The sequence below is a fragment of the Rhopilema esculentum genome, chromosome 14 (genome assembly GCF_057945365.1).
Source record: "Rhopilema esculentum isolate cy_ngs chromosome 14, ASM5794536v1, whole genome shotgun sequence".
NCBI lineage: Eukaryota > Metazoa > Cnidaria > Scyphozoa > Rhizostomeae > Rhizostomatidae > Rhopilema > Rhopilema esculentum.
In genome coordinates this window covers 11,049,408-11,069,165 of record NC_142828.1, presented here as the reverse complement: position 1 = coordinate 11,069,165, position 19,758 = coordinate 11,049,408, and the positions used below count along the sequence as shown (strand labels likewise).

Sequence of the window (19,758 nt, the reverse complement as noted above, 5' to 3'; positions counted from 1 at the left end):
AATCAGTAGGTGATACCTTGTTCACTCCTGTTTTACAGTTTCTTGATAAGTGTAGCTGTTGGTATTTTTAATGCCAAGAGCATGGGGAGCAGCTAGCTCTAGCTTAGCCAAAATAAGGTCTATCTAATTCCTTTAAAAAGGGATAGATACTTGATATGGGAGAGGTCGAGCACTTTCTTTCAGTATCTATGGAAGCTAGTATGTATGATAAAATAGTGCAGCTCTGAAATGTGTCAAAAGATGCATTTTGGTAATATGAAAGGACATTGTCTCACAACTTTACTCAGATTACCCAAACCCTTCGAGTGATGTGGCACTAAAGCTTTGATTTAAGGGATGCAATGACAATTTTGCCACGGTGAATTTTTACAAATACAGTACCAATTTTTCTAAAATGTATAAATATTAATGGGCTGATTTTTGTTAACCTTTACTTCTCTATTATAGTTGTCCTGGATCCGTCATGATTCTTTTTGTACTTTCTAATGGCCAAAGAATTCTGCACACAGGTAACCCATTGCAACGTATTCCATGAAAACATTGGCAGCATAAGAGATGTCAAGTTTTGAATGAAATCTGTCTTTAATTTCATGTTCAAATACTTTCAATACAGTAGAACTTTCAACAGGCAATGAAGTGCTTCACAAAAATTGAAGATTTGCAAAATGAGATATTTTTTAACGCTAGCAAAAAGTCAGCAGTTGAGAAAAAGGATGCACCTTAAGTTACCTGAGATTTTTGTTACTCGGCCCTGTCAATTTTTAAAATTGTCTTTAGCATTAATATTAAATGGACTTCGGTTAAAGAAATTTGAGAAAATCTTTGATTTTCTGCTAGCTGACAACAACGCAAAGCATTTTTTTGTAACCAATATCTCAATAATTGCGTCTAGCTCCCCCAACAAATGTCTCCCTCTCCTATCCAAGGTCTTCATCAAAAGCCTTCATCCAAGCATGAATTTTACGCCAGTGATGATAAAATTTAGCACAACACGGGTTTTTCTTTAAGAAATGCTAAGGCTGAGAGATTTGTATTAATCTTTAAGGCGATTTTCGCGCAGTTCCATCAATGTGGGAGCATCCAGCTTTGAAGAGCAAAAACACTGATGTTCTCTACTTAGACACAACGTAAGTTGTTTTACCTGCATTTTTACACTGAACTTAGCCAAGGTGTTGTTATTTGTTCACTAAAATTGCCTGGATCCTGGAATTAGTTTAAGTTTGAATGAAGTAAGCAGGACAGTACTGCCAACTGAACCTTAGTAATTGAAAAGTTACAGATCTTTTGAGAATTTCCATGGAGCTTGCGTATATCCATCTTTTCTATATCTTTCCTGTTCACTTTGTTTTGATGGCCAGTTATCCTTTTTGTCCCTTTCTGCAGCTAATGTCCGCCATAAATCTTCCCAAGTCCCAAGGTGTAGCTACTGAAATGGATTGCTAGCTGATAGTGTCTCTTTCTAGCTTAAAGTGTCACTTCTTTCTAGCTGACAATTTCTTCTATTTCTAGCTGATAGTATCGTTCGTTTCTATCTGATGATGTCGTTTCTTTCTCGATTGCAGTATCGTCTCATTCTAGCCAACAGTGTTGTCTCTCTCTAGCTTACATTGTCGTCTCATTCTTAGCTTACATTGTCGTCTCTTTCTAGCTGATAGTGTCACTTCTTTCTAGCTGACAGTTTCTTCTACTTTTAGCTGATAGTATCGTTTGTTTCTATCTGATAATGTCGTTTCTTTCTCGATTGCAGTGTCGTCTCATTCTAGCCAACAGTGTTGTCTCTCTCTAGCTTGCATTGTCGTCTCATTCTTAGCTGACATTGTCGTCTCTTTCTAGCTGGTAGTGTCACTTCTTTCTAGCTGACAGTTTCTTCTACTTTTAGCTGATAGTATCGTTTGTTTCTATCTGATAATGTCGTTTCTTTCTCGATTGCAGTATCGTCTCATTCTAGCCAACAGTGTTGTCTCTCTCTAGCTTACATTGTCGTCTCATTCTTAGCTGACATTGTCGTCTCTTTCTAGCTGATAGTGTCACTTCTTTCTAGCTGACAATTTCTTCTACTTTTAGCTGATAGTATCGTTTGTTTCTATCTGATAATGTCGTTTCTTTCTCGATTGCAGTATCGTCTCATTCTAGCCAACAGTGTTGTCTCTCTCTAGCTTACATTGTCGTCTCATTCTTAGCTGACATTGTCGTCTCTTTCTAGCTGATAGTGTCACTTTTTTCTAGCTGACAATTTCTTCTATTTCTAGCTGATAGTATCGTTCGTTTCTATCTGATGATGTCGTTTCTTTCTCGATTGCAGTATCGTCTCATTCTAGCCAACAGTGTTGTCTCTCTCTAGCTTGCATTGTCGTCTCATTCTTAGCTGACATTGTCGTCTCTTTCTAGCTGGTAGTGTCACTTCTTTCTAGCTGACAGTTTCTTCTACTTTTAGCTGATAGTATCGTTTGTTTCTATCTGATAATGTCGTTTCTTTCTCGATTGCAGTGTCGTCTCATTCTAGCCAACAGTGTTGTCTCTCTCTAGCTTGCATTGTCGTCTCATTCTTAGCTGACATTGTCGTCTCTTTCTAGCTGGTAGTGTCACTTCTTTCTAGCTGACAGTTTCTTCTACTTTTAGCTGATAGAATCGTTTGTTTCTATCTGATAATGTCGTTTCTTTCTCGATTGCAGTATCGTCTCATTCTAGCCAACAGTGTTGTCTCTCTCTAGCTTACATTGTCGTCTCATTCTTAGCTGACATTGTCGTCTCTTTCTAGCTGATAGTGTCACTTCTTTCTAGCTGACAGTTTCTTCTACTTTTAGCTGATAGTATCGTTTGTTTCTATCTGATAATGTCGTTTCTTTCTCGATTGCAGTGTCGTCTCATTCTAGCCAACAGTGTTGTCTCTCTCTAGCTTGCATTGTCGTCTCATTCTTAGCTGACATTGTCGTCTCTTTCTAGCTGGTAGTGTCACTTCTTTCTAGCTGACAGTTTCTTCTACTTTTAGCTGATAGTATCGTTTGTTTCTATCTGATAATGTCGTTTCTTTCTCGATTGCAGTATCGTCTCATTCTAGCCAACAGTGTTGTCTCTCTCTAGCTTACATTGTCGTCTCATTCTTAGCTGACATTGTCGTCTCTTTCTAGCTGATAGTGTCACTTCTTTCTAGCTGACAGTTTCTTCTACTTTTAGCTGATAGTATCGTTTGTTTCTAGCTGATAGTGTCACTTCTTTCTAGCTAACAGCTTTGGTAATTTGTTAATGTGGCATTATGGCTATCACTTTTTCTAGTGCAAGCCACTTTACCTCATTTCCTATACTCGCATGCCACTCGGCCAGCTAATTCTCTACAGGCTTTGATGTATTGTTCCTGATGACAGTATGCAGCATGTGTGGCAGCCTTCTGGGTGTTGGTTTTATTCTACGTAGTTGTATCAGTTCATTACGATGGTTAAGTATTGGAAGATCGTTACCTTTTTGCGTGTTCTGCTTTTAAACTGATTTCTGTGCGCATCTAAACATCATTTTTTTTCTTTTATTTTCAAATAAAAAAGAAAACAAGCCAAGCTTGAGCAATGGTTCATTTTCACTTCAACTGGCAAATGCAGCATATAACTTTTGATTTTTTCAAATAGGCTCTTAATGATTCAGAGTGAATGACTCGAATTTGATTTTCTCATAACTTTTTAGCTTAGCTATATGTTTGTTATTCACATTCCATCGCACTGTTTGTTTCTGTAGCATCCGTGCATAATCTATGTAACTTTACAGATCAGGTGGCGAGATCAAGAGCCCACCTTTTTTAAATCTCCGTAATTTTGCGCTTAATCTTTTCCTATCCACTTTGTTGCATTACCACCGTGAATTGACAAAGGTCGAATGTTGATTTCTGCAACTTTCAATGTAACAGTTCTTTTCATACCAATAGGTTTGATGTAAAACATAAGAATTGAAACCTGATAAGTTGTGGTAGTTGCAGTAGTTTGTACAATCATTGAGGTATTGGATGGCAAAGCCGTATTTTTTTAATGTTTAGGCTAGTTTGGCGTATTTAAGAAATGAAATCAATTTCAAATACTCAACTTATGTTTTGATATGTTTAAGATTTAAGAATTTTTCCTTTCCATCTGCTCCCTCTTAATCAAGTTTTTTTCAAAATACTTTAGATACTGCAGCCCCGAATACAATTTTCCGACACAGCAAAGGGTAATTGATTTCACAGTTAGTAGATCATTGGAAGCCCTTCGTGCAAACAAGAGAACTTTGATAGTTTGTGGTACTTATACTATTGGCAAAGAAAGGATTTTTCTTGGTAAGGTTATGCATTTGGTTCGATCTCTCACCAAGTATGTTTCGAAACTATAGCTATTGGGCTGGTAATCCACCTCTGCTTAATGTACTGATGTACACCGCTTGCCAAAAGTCTTGCTCCGTTTGATGTTAAACACGAGCTGCAACATTCACTCGGACCTTAAAAATGTTGTGAAGCAATTTAAAGTACAGATACAAGTGATACATTTTGTATCTATTTTTCAGATAGCGAATTAGCATTGCATGAGGGAGAGGGGAGTTAACGCCCTCTTTGTTTGCATGGGAATAGAGCTAGTCTTCCGAATTTATAAAAATCTCAAGGTCCTGTAGGCTCATTAGATTTTTCTGCAGATTTAGATATAACTTGATATATGTTTCTTATTCGTTTTTTTTACATCGCTCTGATTGTCTAATTCCAAGGTCCTTTCATTATATAAAGCGTCGAAGGATGAATTGCCCCTAGCGAATTCGCAAGGCCAGCTTTGTCTAATATTTAAAGCTGTATTTGTAGTATTTGCTGAAAAGCTGCAAGAAGATTTATGATGCAAAATCGACATAATATAAAGCTGGAACATTTATTTTGACAGAAATATTTATTTTTTCTATGATAACTTAGGAACTTTTTTGATGCGTTATATATTTAAATTTCCCTTTCACTGCACCATATCAGAACATTTATGTAGGTAACTCTTCTAAACACACAGTTGCCTTTGATTCAAACCAATAGCCAGAAATTCCACATTGCTATTTCCGCCGATGCTATTTTTGACTCTTTTTTATGCACAAGGCTGATATGATGGTCTTTAATTTTACCACTTTAACATATGAAAGAATTGTCTGGTAAAAGAAAATGCTAATAATTGTTCGATATATGGACGATCGAACATACCTATTTTAAATATTTTGGGTTTGCAACCCTATTTAAATTTAATTAATTTTTTTAAATTGAATGTTAAAGTACCGATCGAGCATTTAAGCTTTCCATGTGGCTAATGAAATATCAATTTTTCACCAGCCATCGCCAATGCACTTGACTGCATGATCGGTGTGAAAGGAAGTAAAAAGAAAATACTAGCCTCGTATAAATGGCCTGAGCTTGAGAAGCGCTTGTCTCAGCAGTGGAGTCAATCACAAATTCATCTTTTGCCAATGAACTGTCTAAACGCTAAGGTATGTTGCCTAAACTATAATGAATCTGTTGGCACACATTCACTTATATCCCATTATGTTTTGCACCATTCACAGTTGAATGGTTTCATGGAATCTTTTACAAGTTGTTTTCTTTTTACCAACTTATGTGCCTTGGTGGCTAGCATTTTCAGCATCCTGCGCTCGTATCGCTAATGTCACTAGCGTCCGATATAACTCATTCCACCAAGGGATATCCCATGCATCCAGGGATGAGTCGTAAAATTTTAACAAGGGGGGCTCCACGAAATTTCTAAGTCGCTCTTTGTCATGTATTCATTACAATTTGAACATGGTAAGAGTTGATGTTTTTCTGAACATTGGTTGAGCAGCCAGGCACATCGACTTCGCTGAGCGGCAACTGAGATGAGAGCATCGATACTGTGGGAAGAGTCCGGGGGGGGGGACTTTATAGCAAGTTAGGAGGCAAATTGTTTATATTGCTCAGGGTTCAGTAAAAGCCGCCACCATTCGTAAAAGGGCATATCTAAAAATAATTTCTCGTTGGCAGCGAGAAAAATGTTGAGATTCAGCCTTCTAAGAATGGCAAGAAATGCATCTTGAATATTTATGGCAGCGATAAGGAAGAATTTTCTTTTTAATAATAATGACCAATTAGTTGGATTTTGAATTGAAACAATTTCTCTCGTGTTAACAAAACAGAGGCGATTTTTTCAGCTAATGAACAGTGCTACTAACTAAAAATGTCATGCAGAACTGTTATTCATTGGACTCAGGAAGTATTCATAGTTTGTAGATACAGAAAAATCAATTTTGAAAGAAATAAAACTAAGAACACCAGAGCCTAAAATTATCCAAAAAATAGGAGCATCCAGTGTTGAAAAAATTGTATTGTTCTTATAAAAAAAGTGTAGTGCATGAAATATTAAAACTAGACAAGACAGAGTCAAATAATATCAACCGGTTGTTGAATCAGGCATTTCTAAATGCAGCAAAAAACCAACTGTCTATACAAAACTGCAACTAAACGTACTCGGTACGAAATTATTCAAGAATTTTCCGTCTATATGTCAAACTTTGTGTACATTTTCATACATATAAAGCTTGCAATGCCTTTGAATCTGTCAGTTGCTTCCTTACCCTGTCGTCAATGACTGACCTTTGGTGAAGTAACAATTCTTCACAGCTTTCTTTGCGTTATATGATTCTTGGCTGTATCCAAGCACAAACAATTCTCTTTTTTCGAAAATTTTAACAAGGGGGCTGCCCCCCCCCCCACATCCCTGCTTTCATTTAGTACCGCGTGAAGTTATCCAAGCTTATCTACAGCAAAAATTTCATCCAAGCAATTTCTTCATTAGGATACATGTAATTGTTTCTCTTTATTTCTCAACAGGGGCTGAAAGCACATTTAAAATCAAATCCACATTTCAATAGAATAATCGCGTTCAAGCCAACAGGCTGGACTCACAATTCGGGAATCATAGATCTTTGGAACATAAGGCCAACTGTATCTGGATCAGTAACAATTTATGGTTCGTAAATTTGTTACTAAACTATGAGGACTCCTTGCTTGGAAGAGGGAGGGGACATTAATAAAGTGATACATTTTCTACGTTGTAAACAATTGATGCTCCCTATCACATGGAATGATAATTTTATATTACTACAATCTGAAATGTTCTGTTCCCATTAGGGTTTTGATGACTGAATACTGTTAGACTAAACTTGAGTTTATTTTTATTGATAACACAATCCTTGAAAACTAAAAACCAGTAGATGTGTTCTGACAGACATTTTTTCATAATAATCTCTTCCGCTTGGATAGGAAATACCATAAAAGCTCAATAAGCCCCTTCTCTCTTTCAAGCCCCCCTTATTTGCAAAAATTTACAATTAGCCCTCCCCTCTATTTAAGTCCCTCCTCTTAAGCCGCCAATGTCAGAGCATTTGCATTTGTTTGGATGATGCCCCAGGGGATATCAATCGATGCTAGTGACTCTGAAGAAGATGAGGACTTTATAATTGATTGATTTTCAGAACCTTTCGAAGTTGCTAGCAAGTTTTTGAGAGCATTTGTATGAAATTTTCATAACAAAAATGCATAAGGGCAGATTTATTACATTTTTTAGATTGAATTATTAATAAGCCCCCCTCTCTCTAATACGTCCCCTTCTCTTTTAGCCCCCCCTCTAGGACTGAAACAAATAAATAAGCCCCGGGGACTTAATAGAGCTTTTACGGTATGCATTGCATCATGGTCTTTTGTTGGATGGTTTCATTGTTTAAGTTGAGGGGTAATGTCTCTAGACTAATTAGCAAACTTTTGTTACCTTTAATACCACAACTTTGATAACACATTTAGCATAAAAATGAAAGGTCTACTCCATTTTTTCTACTGGGATATAATGATAACACTGCCTGTCTATTTTTTCTTCTCAGATATAATGATAACACAGTTTCTATTCAGACCAGATCTTTTCTTGAAAACAATATTGCGCTCAACCGATGATTGATAATTCTGATAAATCCTTCATAGGAGTTCCCTACAGCGAGCATAGCAGCTTCTCGGAGCTGGAGTCATTCGTGAAGAGTTTGAAGCCCTCCAGAATCATACCTACGGTAAACAATGGCTCTCCAGAGCGGAGGAAAATGATGCAAAGTATATTTACAAATTGGCTGGCAAACACAACCTGAAAGGAAGATGATGTCACCGTAAACAAGCTCTACCTTCGTTAAGGCGAAAGATGAAAACAAATCCCTTTATTCAGAATGATAGAGCGGCCGTTGTAGCACACGATCTAGTTCCATAAGGTGAAGCGATGCATTTGGTTTATACTATTACCCTTGAGTTTTTAAGATAACGACTTAGCGATCAGATAAAACGATTCATACAGTGAAGTGTTAACAAGAAGTGTTAAGATAGCTTTCTTAAAAAGTATTGTCAGATAACCGACACAAGCGCCATCTATGAATACTTTAAAGATATCAAATATATTTAAAAACTTATTAATTTGTTGTTGCTTTCTTCTGCGTTTGCAACGTTGGGTTCGATGATAAAAGCAGTTTTCATTTAAACATCTTCTAAATGAGCCAGTCACCAAATATATGATAAAGAGAGCTCCGACAAGCTCTCATCTGTAACTGATGACATCAAGCATTGCTATTTCCTCAGTTGTGCACCTAGAAGTGTTATACTTGATTTTAGTCTTAATTAGTTAGCGAGACACATTGGTAAGAAGGATGATAAACAATGTAGCTACTACGTTTGCAAATGAAATCAACGCCTGTGATCAAATGTTTGATGTCAATCATCTAACAAAACAATCTTCATATCAATTTTCGTAGAACAGGAGAGCTCTTAGCACGAGCTTCTCCCCGGCCGGTCATTATGAAAGGCATCTTGTTTATTCAAAATCACTCTTAATAGAGGACCATGGCGAAAAAAAGCTGAGAAAAAAAATCCGGACACGAAAAAGAGAGAATTTGAGAAATACAACTTTTCATCTGCTGGTGTTGTTATGTTCCTTGGTGTTTTAATAATACTCACGAAAGTGATTACACCCTTTTATATATGACAATTTTGAAACAAGTTACTAGAAGGTATACGGCTGGCTTAAAGATCGTCTCACTGCTAACTGAAGGTCTCAAAGAGATGTGGTTGGTACCGTGAAAAATTTGGCATTAAGGTAATCAATCTGGTACAAGTCAAATCTTTAAAAAAAGATACAACATTGTTCCTATCAAGTCCAACAAAGGACATCCCTGTAATGGTATTATATTCTGTCAATTGGCTTACAGCATGTCAGCTGTTCTATGAAATAGCTAATTAAGTTACAACGAGTAAACGTAGATAGCATTTTGTTCAGATACGCTTATCATGATTAGGGTTGAATTATCTTCAATAAGTTCGCTAAAAAGGGCAACACAGTGCATGACATAACGTCCCTTGAAACTTGCTACGATGGTTACATCAAATCATCTGCCCAAAAATCGAGGGGAAGTTTTTTCTCAAGTAAACCTATGAAACATGTTATCAACATTATTCTTACAATACAATAGCAATTTCGTATTTTGGGAAGTGTGATCAAATTTTCAAAGTTTCCAAGTGCCTCAACATACATAAATAAAAATGGAAAACATCCAAGAAGTTAAGAGAGACGAACTGTCGAACGGCGGTGCTGCATGTGCTAATAACAAACATGCAAGCACATGTTAACGCTGTTGACCATTTCGAGTTGGCTTCGGTTCGTTACAAGTTGAGAGAAACATCAACTTGTGTGTTGCAACTGTAAACATTGTTGACTAATACCCACCGCCACAAAAATGACAGTCTCCTATAATTTTTCTTGGAACAGGTAAAGATTATTAGTAGCAGCTAATGCAACGATGTTGTCTTTTGGATGCCAGGCGATGTGCAAAATTTTCTTGCTAAAGTCTAGGCATTCAACGCTGATTTCATCTTTTTTACGTTTTCCACTTGTGGTGATTTTCTTCGACTTTAATGACTGTCTTGGCCGCATATTTTCCCTTGTTGCTTCTAAACACAGTCCAGATTTCTGCTCTCTTCCAAATATTCGAAAGAAATTGTTATAAGAACCGGTCAGTATTTCGCTGAAAAATGGAGAATTTTGTTACAAAACCCTAGAAAACTCTGTGAGAATAATAAGATAGGAGACAATTAAATTTATCGTGAAAAGTCCTTCTCAACTATCAAAAAATTTGCAAATGAAAATTTGGCAGAAAATAAAAGCAAAGTTAATACACCAATTCGACTTACGACCTCGTTTTGGAAATTTCTCCAAACTTAATTATACGACTTTTTTAAGCTCAGATTTGGTTTTATCGCTATAATTTTAGGCGGGATACCATTTTTCATATCGTTTCAGCTTGTATTTTAGATTTTACGGAGAAATGAAGTTTGAAAACTTGTAAGGGATTTAACCGCAAAAATCGTTCCGGGGAAAACTTTACCCCCTAGTCGCCAATCACGGTCAAATCCCTTATAAAGTTTTTATCTTTGTGTCGTCATAAAATTAATATCGTGAGCAATATGCTAATGAAAACTTACAATCAGACTAAAATCATTGCTCTCAATCTGAATCTGCGGTCAAAAATTTTATACAAATAAATTTTGAAGAATTTTTCAAAATGAGGCCGTAAGTCAAATTGGTGTATTGAACCACGAAAAAAGGTGCTGAAAAAACTACACATGGTTTCCCTGGCGTATTAGAGGCAAGATCCCGCTATGAAAGTGGTAAAATTTTGTTTATTTTGGATTCCAATGGTATTAGAATAAAGAAAGAAAAGTAGTTTCAATGAGTATCCAGTGAAAACCAGAAAATAATTGTGGATATGAGTAGGGTCAAGGAAACGCCTGCAACTTAACAAGCTAAATTTGTGTTCACTCATAAGTTTTGTAGTGGCACTGCAAAGGCTTTATTGTGCATTGCATTGCGTTGTATTTAATAATCGCTAAGAATTTGATCTGAGGACTTTGTAAATAAAATCTTAAGAACCAGTTCTTTGCATTCAAGATAAAACGGATAAATGTTCGTCAGTAAAGACGGAACATTGTTCTTCCTACTTGACACCAACAAAAAGATGACATTGAAAAGGGTGATAATGAAATTACAATAGCTGGTCAACTTACCTATCGTCGCAGCTCCAAGCACATTCAAATTTATCAAATATACAGTCATTCTCATACAACGCACAAAGTTTGCTTCTTAAGTACTCGTGAACCTGGTATGTTTCAACTGGCTGTTTCTCCATATTCAGGTCCCAAACCTTGACTGTAAGGTAATCCCTGGTCAGCATATAGCGGCCACTGTTACTGAATTTTACATCTGCTATCGATGAAATTATTTCCGAGAAAAAAGAGCGAGTCAGTGGATCTTCCTGCTCTTCAAATACTGTCAAAGAAGAAACAAGGGCATGTCAAGTCAGGTCCAAACCAAAAAAATTTACTAACTTTTCAATAAAGATATTTCTTGAAAACATTACCGCAACAACGATTTTGGAACTACATAATGCAACGGTGACAAACAAAAAACAAGAAGAGTAGAAATACTCACATTTTGCATGACTGTCACACAGTGCACTTTCTCTCATGTCACACAATCGCACTGTTCCTTTACTGCTGCTGTAAACAAATACATTGCAGTGAATGGGATGGAACTCTGCTGCCGTGATTACCTCCGTCAAATCTTCCATATTTGCTGGCTTGATATCGACAATATCTTAAAAGTATAGTTAAAGATTTATTCGGCTAGAGATTGAAAGATGCGGTGCTCCTTTTCTTAAAATCTTTCCCAAACAGCCTATTAATGAAAAGTGAAAAAGACTTGCAGGAAAATATTCAAATTCACTTTGGTGATTTCCTTCGATTGGCAAATTATAAAAATTGACGAGAATCCCAAATCAGCAGCTTAAGCAAAGGCTAAATCTATTTCTCAGTATTTTAATCACCCTCTTCACAGCTTAGCTGTAGAAGACAGCAGTAAAATGGAATAAGAACATACAATGAAGCAACAGTGAGATCGTTGAAATGCTTACAACAGGCACTCAAAGAAAGGATACTAAAACTTTGATCTGTTCTCTGGAGATGCCATAAATTGATTCTCAAATCATCTGCTGATAGGTAGGTTTCCTCATCACTGTTGATGGCAATTGAATTAATATGGTAAGTGTGCGCGTTTGAAAATATCTTTCTGGGACTTGCTTCTATCATTAAGGACGTTGGCTGCAATTTAGGAATCTTTAAAACGCTAATATCTTGTGGATTGAGATCCATGGTACCATCCTGTGTCTTTGTGTTCAAAGGACCATCTATACGAACATTTCTCTCTGAAATTTTCCATAACTTGATAGTTTTATCTACAAAATTAAGTCAGATGACACTGAGATCTTCTTAGTGGCAGGTTGATTATTGGTTGATAACAGAAAAATAATAATTGCATATGCAGGAATTACCTACATAATTGGAATGGAAAATCCAGAAGACCGGCTCTAATAAACTCGTGCATGCTAGATTACAAACTGAACAGTGAATTTGTCATTGAAACAGAGCTTTAAAAAACTTTATATATATACATGATTTCTGCAAAAAAATCAAACCAGGAATTGATTCCTACAATGAAAATTATACCTGTAAGATGCAGGATGTACACCTACAGTATTAACTCTTTTAATACCCAGTCATAAGTAAACATTTTTTGCGTATATAAAAGAAGAGACATATTTGCCATCAGAACATGGTTAAAAAAAGCCTTAATGAATATAGAAAATGGATGTTTGACATAAACTGGTCACTGTTTAGAATACTTTTGAATCTCTTTACCATATACAGTTAACAAAAATAGTATAATATAGTTTGCTTCATCCAGATAAATGTTAGAGAGTGGCATTAAGTTAATTTAATTTTAAAAAGTATATAATACTCCAATTGCTATGAGATATAAACATAGCTTGATTTAAAACAAACACTAGCATATTGTATGAAGCAATGACATTGAATAGGGGCCAGTGAGATATTGTCCCAGAGCCAGAAAATGGAGGCTTGCAAAGTTATCAAAAGGCATTTGATTCTGTCAGTGAATTAACATCATGTGTGTTAGAATATAAAATACAACTGCTCAAAATTGCATTTGATAAAAAAATTCAAATGCAGATTACTGTGGTTCTGTATGGCTACTGAACAAAATAAAAACAGGTTTTTTGACATTCTGCAATGATTCCCTTCAATTTTTATTAAATTCAAAAACAATTTTCATAGCAAATGCTGGAGTTTTTCAGATTTTGAAAATTTGATACATAATTTTGAAAAGACAGTTAAACATAACTTTGAGAACCTTTCTGGCTAAAGCAATAGACAAATTTGCAACTAACCAGACTATACATATAATCATGTCTATGTATATACCATTTCTATGCATATCTAAAAATGTCTCACTCACCATTGGTTGAAAGTAAGAAATGTGCAGCATTACACTTCTTCAACCATTTTATTTGATTGATTTTTTCATCAATGTCTAAACTTTTGAGATAATCAAAGTCTGGCTCATGACTTTGGAAGGTGCTGTAAACATTGTATTCACCATAATGAGGAGATGTCTTTGGCTGCATGGAAGAAAAAGAAACAAACCTGGTAAAAATTTAATCTGGATAGTTTTCAGTATTTGTATCAACAGGAATACTGACTGCATCAGTGTTCTATCATTAGTATTCAAAAAAACGAGTTAACCACGAATTTAACACTTTGTTATTTGTTATGCTTTCTATTATAAAAATGACAAGCATCGTCAGATTTCAGCGACTTTTGTCTACTTAATTTAATGCCAGTCCTTGTATCTCAAAAGTAACATGAACCAACAATATCTTGTCTTTTTTTGTTTCGTGAACATTCGTTGCAATGTAGCCTGTCAATAAATGGTTCAAGGTCCAAAAATCATGCAACAATGGGTTTCCATCAAAGATCACAGTTAGGGAAGATCAAAGATCAAATAACAAAGATCAACACTTCAAAGCTAAAATGTTAGGTCATGTTTGATGCTAATTATTAAATAATGGACAATTTTGAAGTGAACAGAAGAAGGTGGTCAAAGCGTAAACACTTTCATTTTTTGATAAAAACATTTTTTCCTCAAATTCATGTTTGGTTATTATGGTCCCTGTTAGCAGCTGTTTTGTTATAATCAAAACAAAAAAAACTCATCAAGCTACTGGGTAAATTGGTCAGATAATAAATAAAACAAAACAAAACTTCCTTTGGACCCTTCCATCTCTTAATCAATATTAAATTGAATTTAATTGCAACTTTCTGCAGCACAATTTCTACTTTCTTGAGCTTAGCTTGAAACTCCCTCCATATGAAGTAAGGAAGACATTTTGGCAGAATCTAAATACGTGACGCAGTGATGCAGCAGTAGTAAACTGATAGCCGTGCAAACTGACAGCCTGTTGTGATCCTTCAAAACATTTAAAGAGTTGACACCCGGATAACAAATATGTTACCAATTGCTTTGTAAAAGGAAATGACATAAGGTTTTCATTTTGTTGTTATCAACATTAAAACACACATTCAAGTATGCTGAACTTGCCAAAGATGCACTCTGCACATAGGCTGCTGCCCCTGATATCAGGTAGCAAGTTAGGAAAAACAGCCCAGCTTGCACAGAGCTTTTAACAGTAGTCCATAAAAGATTTGTCTCTGCTGTCCTTCAGTTAAATAATATGCAAAATCAGTTAATTTAAGTTTGTCTACTTAATTTAATTTCTTGTTAATTATTTTCAAAGTACTTTTCTAACTTCTTTTGTATGATTTATCTTGATACGGTTTCTGGGGTAAGTTGTTTTATTACTCCATTTTTATCTGATCACATATCCTCTCTTTGAAGGTTTTTAAACAGATTCAGCTTTTGAGTACCTCTTTTTTGCTTTAACTATTGGAGAAGGCCTGCAATTACCTTCATGCAGATAAGTTCCATATTACCAGGACTGTATTTATTTGCCATTTGTTGTCTAGGTTCTATGCCTGAACATATTTTAAAGTACATTAGTAGCTGGCCCTTTTGCTTGAACTTCTTTGTTTATATCAATTATATAATTTCAATCGATTATTTGTATTGTTCCTGCTTAATGTTCATAGACAAGGATACAATTTGTTCATGTCTGTATAGCACAAACACAAGTGAATATTACTGTTTACAGGTCTGTCATAAAGTCCTTTATGCGATATATGTAGAAATATATATGCTTTGGTGTAAATTTTTACACTTAATGTGATCAGACAAATGTTCTAACACCAACAAATATTTAAATATTTTGTGAAAATTAAATTGTTGAGTCTTGATGTTCTTCATTCTTGCTATTGCTCAATTTCTAAACATCGTTTGTGTTTCAACATTAATTTTTCTACAATTACATTCTATAGTACATAACTTCAATAAGCAATAGAAAACAGTTTTTCGTTAATTTTTAGGTTATATAATGGAGCTTCAGTGCTCTTACAGACATTCAGCAATTCAAAATCTTTCTGAAGCTTTGGCAACACAGTACTATGCTCTAGTGGAGGGCCATGTGGACAAGTATAAAGTTCCAGGTAAGGGTAAGGGTTGAAGAAAACCATACTTAATCATTAAGCCAAATTTGCAGCAAAAAAACTTTGCAACTAAAGTCTTTGAACAAATCCCCACCTTCGAATAAGGCCCCATTCTAAAGTAATTTTTGTGACATAAGCTTCTGCCCTTGATTAAGCCCCCATTGCCATGACAGCAATAGGTTTATCCCAATATATCTGCATTACTGATCAGCCTCAAAAAGAGGAAGAAAACTTACCCTGTAAATATTTTGGTTGCTGCTAAATATGTCCCCAGCTTCAAATAAGCCCACACCAAGGAATTACAGTAGTTCTTTTGCCTTCCAGAAAATTTGGTATAAAACTATTATGGACAATATGAGTCCAATATGCAGAGCATGGCAATGAAGCACTCATCATGCAGACATGGCATCATTGAGGGTGCACCTAAAGACTAGCGGAAATCAATTCAAATCCTGGAAATTTGATAGTTCTGGCCTGCCTGGCAGTTTTGGGTAATTTTTGCACACCTGTTCCTGAGATGTGGGGCTGTTGGTGCATTCAAGATCTTGTCAAAATTGACCAAACACCAAGCCTTCCGGGGAAAGGCGTGCGATCACACTCGCCCCACACAGGTCTTTCTAGCCCGCGCCCACACAAACCCCACACAAAAAAATTTTGCAAGGGCTTTTTTCTGCCCATGCAGTTGTTTATAACATTGCTCTCATTGAATCTGTTTTGTCTCACTCCCTAATGTTTTAACTACCTATCGCTATACATCAGGGTATTCATAAATAACTTTGTGTCAAATAGATATATGGTTTTTAAAATATCGTTATAAAAAGGAAATTTCTGTTTCGTTTGACATCAAGTGTTAACAAACTAGAGTATTACCTGTTAAAACTAGCAATGGAATAGTAAATGGTTGTGCAGGAAAGGAAAAACAGATAGAGTAGAATAGCAAGAATGAGAATTGTTAGACAACATTTTCAAGTATGAAATTTGTGTTACGAATACACTCATTTTTTATAAGAAACACGCTATAAGAAACAACAAAATGGCAATCGGGAAAAAATTTAAAAAGTTTCAGAAATGATTCATTTTTGCTCTTTGACTCAAGGTGAGCGTTTGGAATTTGTCAAAAACATGTAACCATTCATTCACCCTTTAAGAACTCTCTCGCTACTTTCGATCTGCATTTTTGCTTCCATTTATGCTTTGAGGTTTATGCATATGTTATTCGCCGATTTATATCAAGTTATTTTTCACTCTTCTGTGCTTTTTCCGATTAACAAACTCCTAAGAAAGAATCAGTATTGGAATTTCCTATACCATTAATAAACTGGAGTACTCCAAGTTGATCTTCATTTCTAATAGAAAGGAAGCGTATTTCAGTTATTCTTTCTTAAATTTTTAATGCCAATCAACTTAATCTTCCAATACATTGTACTGCTCATTGTACTGCTCTTTATCTTTACTGGTTCACCAATCATTTTGATAAGCTGTTGTGAGAACATTTGAATGCAATCAAACACAGACCAAATGACCATAGCATCAGGGCTTGTAGTAGTTCGGAAAATTTCATTTATACATCCAAGGTTGCAGAAACCATCATTATACACCAATTTGCAATTATCTTCTAGCCCAGTGCTTGTAAAAACTAAGTCACATTTTTTAGCATAGACCTGTGTTAGCATGCAAATGTTTCTTAAATATCAATTTTATAATGGTGAATTAAGCTGAATTTTTAAACAAAAGGTATCCAGTTTAGACAAGATTTTTGCAGTATGTCTTCTGATCTACACTCATAAATTTTGAGTCTTAAGCAAGAAAAATTAAGGGGACACAAAGGAGCTCGCCATATTCCTGAAATGGGGCAACAATGACATTTTAGGCTACACTATTTAGGCCCATGGCAATAAGCAATATGTAACAAAGACTTTGTGCAAAATATCAGATCATCAGGCATACATCATTCTAAGGAGCTGCAGTTTTTATGTGAAAGAATCTGCTGAAGACCCATGCTGGAAAGCTTGCTTTCTGTAGGCTATTGGTTTTACAACAGTGATTTCAGTATACAGCTCCTACCATTGGCAAGGTTAAAAATAAGTGGAGCACAATGCAATGCTAAACAACCCTCCCCAGAAGGGCTTAGGCAATATGGCCCGTTTTTCCACAAATTATTCAATGTTGTATCGTTTTCATATGAAATCAGAAAAATTTGGAAAAGGACAGGTTGTGAAAAAGGCATGAAATTCTCAAGGGTTACACTTTGAAACAGAATGATAGCACTCTGGATTCAAAGAGAGGGAAATCTGGTATAGAATTGTTTTGTTTCAAGCGTTTGCACTGAAACATGTTGTGCCATTTTCAAATTGCACTGTTTTCAAAACCGTTTTCTTATCCGTCTTGATGAGACACAATTGAAAGTGGGGACCAGAATACTAACATTTTAAAGGGTTTCATGAAGACTGCCACCATGCTTGGTGGTAAGAGGGATTGCGGGGAACTGCATCTGAAATATTTTGCGGGGAACTGCAGAACAACAAAAAATGTCATAACTTACAGCACCATCCTTCTGAAAAATAACAATCCTTCCTCCTTTATCACCAGTTGCCAATAATTCACCATTGTGGTTAAACTCAACAGTTGATATAAGGTCAGCTGTAAAGGCCAAGATAATTATATTGCATGCAGAAAATTTTCTTTTTTATGCTATGAAAAAATTTATAGGATTTCAAGTTCTGATAGAGATTTCAACCATAGAGGCTACAAAGTAATCACTTTTGATACTTAGTATATTCTACATAATATATTGAGTTGGAAGGGTGCAAGAAATTTCTGCAGAATAAGCCTATACACTTCAGTCTACACAAAAGTGTATTCCAATTGCTTTAAGTTTCTTTGGCACTCTTTGGCAGTCAGAAAGAATTCACAAAGAGGATAAACCAGTTCTTAACACTGCAAAAACAAATAATTTAAGCAAAAATGTGCTCAAACACTGCACACGTAATGAAGTTTGTGAAAACTGAAAAGAGAACATTTAACTATGGATGGGTGTCTTGCACGAGAGGAACCTGATGCAGTCTTTTAGTAAAGTAATATATTGTACTGTAGTGGCTGCAGTGGGTGTAGGTGGGTTTTTCTAAATTTCCCCAAATGAAGGGGAAAATATGCCAGTCTTTATTAATCAGCAAATATGTCAATGCTGCATCTCTTTCTGCAGACCCTAGACTAAGTTATCATCTTAGGCACACTGAGGTCTGCGTTGCAAAGTGAGCCACTCTCGCCTTTTGGCGCACAAATAGTAGAAAACAATATGGGCAATGTGCAATAAATGGCTCCGTAACACTTGTAACTTTATTGCCCCTTGAGAAATCCCATATTTGGAGTCGCGCCCCTGCAGGAAAGAAGATGGCTGGAAAAACAGAAATATTGATGCTAAATGAACAAACCTTCGGTAATATCTTCCTCGACAGTGCCTTTCACTTGCGAAAAACACCATTTCACTGGTGCATCTTCCGTAACTAAAGAAATATAAAAATGCATTGGTCAAATTAGGCCTAAATACCAGGAAATGCCTATCAATAGGACAAGAGCAGTTCCAAGATGTCTAGGATCTGTATTTAAATTATTACCTGAGGTCATATTCACGAAGATTACCATAAGATTCCTTCAAAGATATCATGTATTCTTTTAATCATGAAACATCCAGCTTTCGACACACGATGTCATGGATGCTCACTGATAATCACCACTGGCACTTGTACCTTAGTTTGGAAGGCGCCATTATATACATCAACCCTTCACTAGGGAGGCGGAGACTGTGGCGGAAACTATGAAAGAAACACGTTCCCAGGCCGGTCGTTTCATCAGCGGTTTTCAACAACAGTACAAATTTCTTGCAAACGGTTCTTCTAAGAATTCACTTCATTCAAGAATTTTTGACGCGTCAATAAATTCTTTTCTTGGCAAATCATTAACTTAAAACTTTAACCTAACTTACGTTCAAGCCTTCATCTTGGCGTTATTTGATTGCTACTGACTATCAAAAAAAATTTTTACTGAATGGAAGCAAAGTTCACCGAAGGACACAGGAATATTGGCGGATCCGGATGTTTTTGGATCCGATCCCTGAAATGGCAATGGGTTTACACGGGATCCGATCCAGAACCATTTGCGTTTACACGGGAACGGATCCAGATGAATTCAATTGGTTACGCGCATGCGCTTTTATA

General features: G+C 35.9%; 1 protein-coding gene across 2 annotated transcripts; it reads right to left on the bottom strand.

The window, feature by feature from the left end:
* Positions 1 to 5,307: 5,307 nt before the first annotated feature.
* Positions 5,308 to 19,359, bottom strand: LOC135696056 (serine/threonine-protein phosphatase 2A 55 kDa regulatory subunit B delta isoform). Of its 2 annotated transcripts, XM_065215325.2 has the most exons (9): positions 19,159 to 19,359; positions 18,976 to 19,047; positions 18,087 to 18,184; positions 13,401 to 13,563; positions 12,025 to 12,321; positions 11,520 to 11,684; positions 11,096 to 11,357; positions 9,759 to 10,056; positions 5,308 to 8,625 (listed from the first exon to the last, which is right to left on the bottom strand). In XM_065215325.2, exons 1-8 carry the CDS (start codon positions 19,184 to 19,186, stop codon positions 9,780 to 9,782), a joined length of 1,362 nt encoding a protein of 453 aa, XP_065071397.1. In that variant the 5' UTR covers positions 19,187 to 19,359; the 3' UTR covers positions 5,308 to 8,625; positions 9,759 to 9,779. The 2 variants fall into 2 exon arrangements, with proteins under 2 accessions (XP_065071397.1, XP_065071396.1); XM_065215324.2 differs by lacking the exon at positions 5,308 to 8,625 and having other exon boundaries at positions 8,957 to 10,056.
* Between the last annotated feature and the right edge of the window lie 399 nt (positions 19,360 to 19,758).